This window comes from Humulus lupulus, chromosome 4 (genome assembly GCF_963169125.1).
Source record: "Humulus lupulus chromosome 4, drHumLupu1.1, whole genome shotgun sequence".
Classification (NCBI taxonomy): Eukaryota; Viridiplantae; Streptophyta; class Magnoliopsida; order Rosales; family Cannabaceae; genus Humulus; species Humulus lupulus.
Genome location: NC_084796.1, coordinates 246,330,339 through 246,336,543, shown reverse-complemented (window position 1 = coordinate 246,336,543; position 6,205 = coordinate 246,330,339). Strand labels below are relative to the sequence as shown.

The 6,205-nt window shown below is 34.1% G+C and overlaps 1 protein-coding gene across 1 annotated transcript; it reads left to right on the top strand.

Moving 5' to 3' along the window:
- Window positions 1–2,137: 2,137 nt before the first annotated feature.
- On the top strand, window positions 2,138–5,821 carry LOC133831567 (peptide chain release factor PrfB3, chloroplastic). Its single transcript, XM_062261935.1, has 6 exons — window positions 2,138–2,478; window positions 2,819–3,036; window positions 3,448–3,645; window positions 3,883–4,095; window positions 4,698–4,875; window positions 5,380–5,821. Exons 1-6 carry the CDS (start codon window positions 2,295–2,297, stop codon window positions 5,667–5,669), a joined length of 1,281 nt encoding a protein of 426 aa, XP_062117919.1. The 5' UTR covers window positions 2,138–2,294; the 3' UTR covers window positions 5,670–5,821.
- The last annotated feature ends 384 nt before the right edge of the window (window positions 5,822–6,205 follow it).

The window sequence follows — 6,205 nt, the reverse complement described above, 5'->3', positions numbered from 1 at the left end:
AACTATATGTTATAATATATAGTTAAAGATAATCACAATATTATTATTCTTTATAAAAATATTATATATATTTTTTAAATCATAGCTAGTCAAGTCTCAACACTCAATATTAAACCAAAATCATAATCTAATCCAAGTTTTGTTACAAAAATATATTTAAAGTTAAAAAATTAGTTTTGTAAATCTTTGTAATAATCATGTTAAATAAATTTATAAATATTTATGTAAATGTGAGTTACAAAAATAAATTTTTTAGTTGTGAAATTAGTTTTGTAAATTGTTGTTACAAAAATGTAAAACTTGTTTTTAAAAAAATATTGTATTTCACCACTATATTCAATAGAGTGTTTTATAAATAATGAATATCTTAAATTTATATTTTTAAGTTGTATAGCATAAATATGATGGTTCATGTAATTTTTTGGTACAATATTGTAACAATATGAAAAAGTATAATAATTTTATGTATATTTTGTTTATGATTTCTTAACTATAAAATATTTTCGTAAATATTAGTTACAAAAATATCTTTCTTAGTTGTAAAACTAGACTTGTAAACTATTGTTACAAAAATAAAAATTTTAGTTACGAATTTGTTTGTAAGTTTTATCTACAAAAAAAAAAAAAAAATCTACAATTCTATAACTGATTTTGTAAATATTATTTACAAACACGTAACAGATATTTACAAGTTCGTAACATATATTTACTAGTTTGTAAACGTTGATCACAAGAAATTGTATTTTACAGCTTTTATTTATGATTTTGCCACTCCGTATTTACAATTTTGTCATTCCGTGTTTTTATCCAAAAATTCCGTATTTTTGTAATGTACCGTATTTTTCATATTTTTTTTAACTTTTAGTGCATTTTTGTAGATTTCCCAATTGAATATGGGCTGGGCCCGGCCCGGCCCGAATTTACCGGAGGCACGAAAAATGTGGGCCGGGCCGGGCGGCCCACATTTACAGCTCTAATCGTGTCATAATCGTGTCATCGTGTTCGTGTCGTGTTGAGACGTTTAATAATCGTGTCGTGTTCGTGTTCGTATTTTTGACACGTTTAATAATCGTGTCGTGTTCGTGTTTACCTTAATCGTGTCGTGTCGACACGAATCTGACACGTTTACACGAATTGCCACCCCTAGTCGTGGGTCTAGGCTCTCGGGTGCGGCGTGGGTCTGGGCTCCTGGGTGCAGCGTCGGTTTGGGAGGGACAAAGAAATCGCGAGAGAGCAGAAGAGAAGGGAAACAAATTATGAGATGAGTATTTTGAGGAGTTTTAAAAACATTAGCATATTTTTTTGATGTGCATAAGGGGACTTTTTTAATTATGCCCCACATTGTGCATAGAAACTCAAATTTTCATGTACATACATACTAATTTAGAAAATCTCTCAAGACTAAGTTGTTGCCATCAAGTATTGATGTATCATTAACTACCATCAAATCATTACAGACTTTAAAAATGATTAAAATATAACTTTAAAATATGAAATGGTAGACCGTCAAAGAAATTCCATCAAGAATTACTTAGAAACAAATCGTTTAAATCATCAAAACAACATTGAGCTAGCATCGAATTCCATTACATTACATATGTTTTTTTTTTCTTTCTAACCAATCCATCAAACTATAATTCAAAACTCATCAAAATGACATAGAATTTAAGCAAAAAAAGAAATCCCATAATTTTAATACGAACAGTGACAGAGATGACTAATTTATTGGTGTCTTCAGCATGCTCGTCCTCGTCCTCGTAGTGATTAGGGTGGGTTGTGGTGGGCTTCACTAATGAGGTGTTCTATTACTGGATAATTATGGGTAGAGTCAAAGAGTATGAACTGTACAAGTTAACAATAACATTGATTAAATGAGGGAAGATGAAATAGGGTTTTTGGGATCTTTCAACTAAGAGCTAGAGAGATATGGGACAGGAGGGAATTTTGAAATTTGTGTGAAAGGTAATTTTGTCCAAATTTGTATTTCAAGCATATTTTTGCAAGTCTAAACTTATGGGGTTTATATATTTAATAATAGTGCCTTTTAAGCATAGGAAATCAAATTTCCATTACAGCAGTAAAATAAAAAAAATAAAAAAATAAAAACATGGCCAGGAGAAGGGGAGGAGTGAAGATAAGGCACCGAGAGACAGAAAAAGGAACAAAGGCAAGTGGTGGAAGTGGAGCTGTTTACGTGGTTTCGTCTAACTCTCAACTCGCTCCATTGTTCCAACCCCTCTACTCATGAAGCTTCTCTCTTTCTTCTTCTTCTTCTTCTTAGTTTCTTTCTCTTTATGTTAAGCATGGCCGCGGAACCCGCTTTCGTAAGAAAATCTAGTGCTTCAGCGACATTGCTGACATCAAAATGCAAAGTTTCCAAACGCAAGACTTGCTCTTATATTCAACTCCCTCTATATTCTGCTGCCCGAGCTTCATATTCAATGGATGAAGACAAGAGCAAGGTCTACAAACAACTGGGTCAGCTCTACTTTCTCTGTTTCTCCTTCACTCTTAGCTTGCTTTATATGTGTCTTCTTGGTGTCTAGCTTTTTAGTGAGCAAATGGGGTTTGCACCAATTTGGAACCAAGTGTTTTGATGTTAGAATGGCGGCTTTTCTTTTTGTGGTGCTTGTTATGGCTATATGGTGTAGTTTTTCGGTTTTGCATACATGGGTACCTATCATCTGTTTGAGATTATTTCTCAGTTAATATTCGTTCTTTTCCAGAGAACAAAAAAGAAAGTTCTTTGGTTATATTTGGTTGTGTTGTTTTTTTACTTATCTCATGGGATGTAATGTAGCTTTTGGTAATTGTGTAGGATTATTTGCATTGAAAAGGAAGATTGAAGAGGCAGTTTTGCGAGCTGAAATGCTGGCCCCTGCGGCACTCGAACATGAAGAGGCAAAACGAAATAAACAGGAAGAAATGATACGAGCTTATGACCTCTGGGATGACCCTGCTAAATCCGATGTGATTCTTGCCAAGTTAGCTGATAGTGCCAAAGTGGTTGATGCCCTTAAGGATTTAACATATAAGGTGATAATCTATGCATAGAATTTTTCATATTTATTATGAATTAATACATAATGGATAATTAACTATTTTTAGATGGGTGCACCATTGGAGTATGTCATTGCCTACCTCTTCTTGGAAATAATCATATTGTATCCATTATATAATAGACTGGCATGGAGAGCTCTTTGTTTTAAATTCATGACTTAAACTGCACATTATCCTTCCTCTGAGTGAACGTTTGAGCATTCAAAACTACATTTTTAAAAACAATATTTTGGCAGTCATGACTCATGTGCATTGGTGCATTCTGTTGATTTTTCCTCAACATTCTTTAGAACTTGTCTATATGAGTTTGCTCCAATCACCTTTACCATTTTTCCTCTTTTAGATGGAATGATTATTTTGTTGTTCTTATTTAATTTATGTCTGCAGGTTGAAGAGGCAAAGTTAATAACGCAGTTGGCCGAGATAGATGCTATCAATTATGGGCTTTTCAAGCAAGCATATAGTGCTTCTTTAGACGTAAGCAAGGTTTTGGATCATTATGAGATGGCCAAGCTTCTAAAGGGGCCATATGACATTGAGGGAGCATGTGTAGTTATTAAAGCTGGATCTGAAGGTCACTCTGAGGTTTGATAATCTTGTTTACCTTGTTTATCTCATATATGTAACCTTTTATGTATGATCTTTTGGAGATAAAACATACATGTTTGGAATTCCATGGTCCAACTTGGTATGTAATTAAATGAAGCAACGTCTAACAGAAATTTGGCATTTTTCTGAAAAAGCTCAACAAGATGATTATTGTCTCTCCTATGTTTTCAGTCTCTTTTGTTCTCTGACTTTGTTTATATATTCCATGTCCAGATATGGGCAAGTAAACTGTTGAGAATGTATACAAAATGGGGGAGAAAGCAAGGACAAAAAGGGAGAGTGGTTGAGAAGCGCCCTTCGACGAATGGTGGCATTAAGTCAGCGACTATAGAATTTGAATTTAAGTATGCGTATGGATATCTTTCAGGAGAAAGGGGTGTCCACTTCATGATTAGAGGTCCTAATGTTGAATCTGCTCTGTTTGAGGTACAGCTTCTGTTTTTGCTATTAATCTCTGGCCAAATATTTTTATATCAGTTGCTTGTTTATAAAGTTTTCTGAATCCTAGCTACTTTCCACATCTTACTTGATAAATTTTTTTTTTTGCTATACCATATCTAGTGTAGTTCTTCAGCCAATACATACATATATGCTTATACTTTCTCCAGTTCTGAAACATTAAGAATTTGCAGGAGCCTTTAGTTATTTTCCTCCCCTTACGGATGTGTATTGTTTCTTCTGTTTATTTACTCTCTTCACTAAGATGAGATTCTTGTGTTCTTTATTGATTTAAGGAACGAACTTAGTCCAGACTATGTGAGTGCATAGAGATTTTTATATGATGTGTTGTGTGAAGAGTAATTTCACTGTTACTCCAATTTAATGTTGCACCTCATTCTAATATAGAACAATGCAGTCTGGTTTTTCCTTCAACATTCTAAATAATATAACTGTAAGAGTCAAGACAATGCTCCAATGCTCTGTCATGTCTCATAGCTCTATTCTGAAAGTATTGACTACTAAGTAGAAGATTCTATTCATCTTGATTAAAATTTTCACAGCTTGACACATTTGTGGAAATCATGCAGAGTAGCTCAGCAAGCGTAGACGTTGTTCCCCTGTTCCTTGAAAACACTTACAACCTTCAAATTGATGATAGGGATTTGAATATCACGTCCTCCTCCATGCTTGAAGAAGAGCAGAGTGGAACTAGACCTTCAGTCTGCATTCAGCATATTCCTACTGGCATAAGTATCCAATCAGCAGGTGATTAGTCATATTTATACATCTCATTCTAATTCTTTATCATGTTTAATACGACAATATGATCTGATCCTATTAGTAAATGTGCCTAGAGTTTATACAACGTAACAAGATCTTCTTGTGCTAGTTGATTATTTAGGTTATTCCTCATAACTATTCCAACTATTTAGTGAATAACTACGAGTTTGAACTCAAGAGGGGAAGCTCAAATGGTCAGGCATTTGGTTTGTTCCCACAATGTCTGAAATTCGAGTTTCTCCTGGGTACCTTTATAGCAATTGCCATAGTTTTCTGGTCCCCAAATATTGTAGGGTTAGGCGGGGAGCCTAGTTTCAAAAAAAAACTACGAGTTTGATGCTTTGAGGATTTGGTGGGTCCTTTACATTCAAACTTGAGCTCTTAAATCAATTCTGTAATTTAGAATACATAAATTAGAAAACAAAATAGTTTGCATTTTCAATGCCATAAGTTTCTCCATTATGCTTCAATCCAGTTCTTCATTTGCAGGGGAGAGAAACCAATTCTCAAACCGAATCAAAGCCCTTAATCGGTTGATGGCGAAGCTTCTTGTGATTGCTTGGGAACAAGGAGTGTCCAATGTAAGTGACATCAATAGAGAGGCCATTGTTGATGTGTGGCAAAGAGAGACTCGGAAGTACAAGTCTCATCCCCATAAGCTAGTAGAGGATCTAAAAACTGGTATCCAACTTCCTGGTCTAAATTCTGTATTAGATGGAAATCTTGAACCTTTTATTGGGGCTCTTATAATTTTAAGACAGTCAACTAGTAAGTTTTAGCTTGCACATAATTCATATTTGTGCTTTCATGAAACTACACCAATTTTGTTCAAAATCCAAAAGGAAATTAAACATCTCAACAACGAAAGGCACTAATTATGGTGCCCCCAAGAATGGAATGGAATGGAAAATCAATTTGTTTGCTGATTCAATATGATTTTGCTCATGACAAAGTTGCAGATTCAAACCAAGTTCTGCTTTTTCTATTGTGCCACAAGTGTGTAATATTTTTTCCCTAGCACTTGGTTTACCTCAACACAAGTCAAAATGTTCAAAGTTGGAACACTTTAGTCATACTGAAAATTTGAAGAACAGAAAATGCAGCAGCTAAAGCAATCCGGTTTTTTCTTTTTTGGTTAATATATATATATAGGGTATTGCTATGGTGCATACCCGAAAAAGTATGCACCGGTACCTTTTGTGACTTTTTGTATTTCCTGGCTTGTGAACAGTTTTCGACGCGATTTTTTTATGACCATATTTATTGTAGTTATTTAGAGCATCCTGCAAATTTTCAGGAAATTCTGAATAATTTA

Coding starts and splice junctions, on each gene's coding strand:
- LOC133831567 (XM_062261935.1), top strand. CDS start 2,295: ATGTTAAGCATGGCCGCGGAACCCGCTTTCGTAAGAAAATCTAGTGCT. Junction 2,479..2,818: donor CAAGGTCTACAAACAACTGG/GTCAGCTCTACT, acceptor GTAATTGTGTAG/GATTATTTGCATTGAAAAGG. Junction 4,876..5,379: donor CATAAGTATCCAATCAGCAG/GTGATTAGTCAT, acceptor CTTCATTTGCAG/GGGAGAGAAACCAATTCTCA.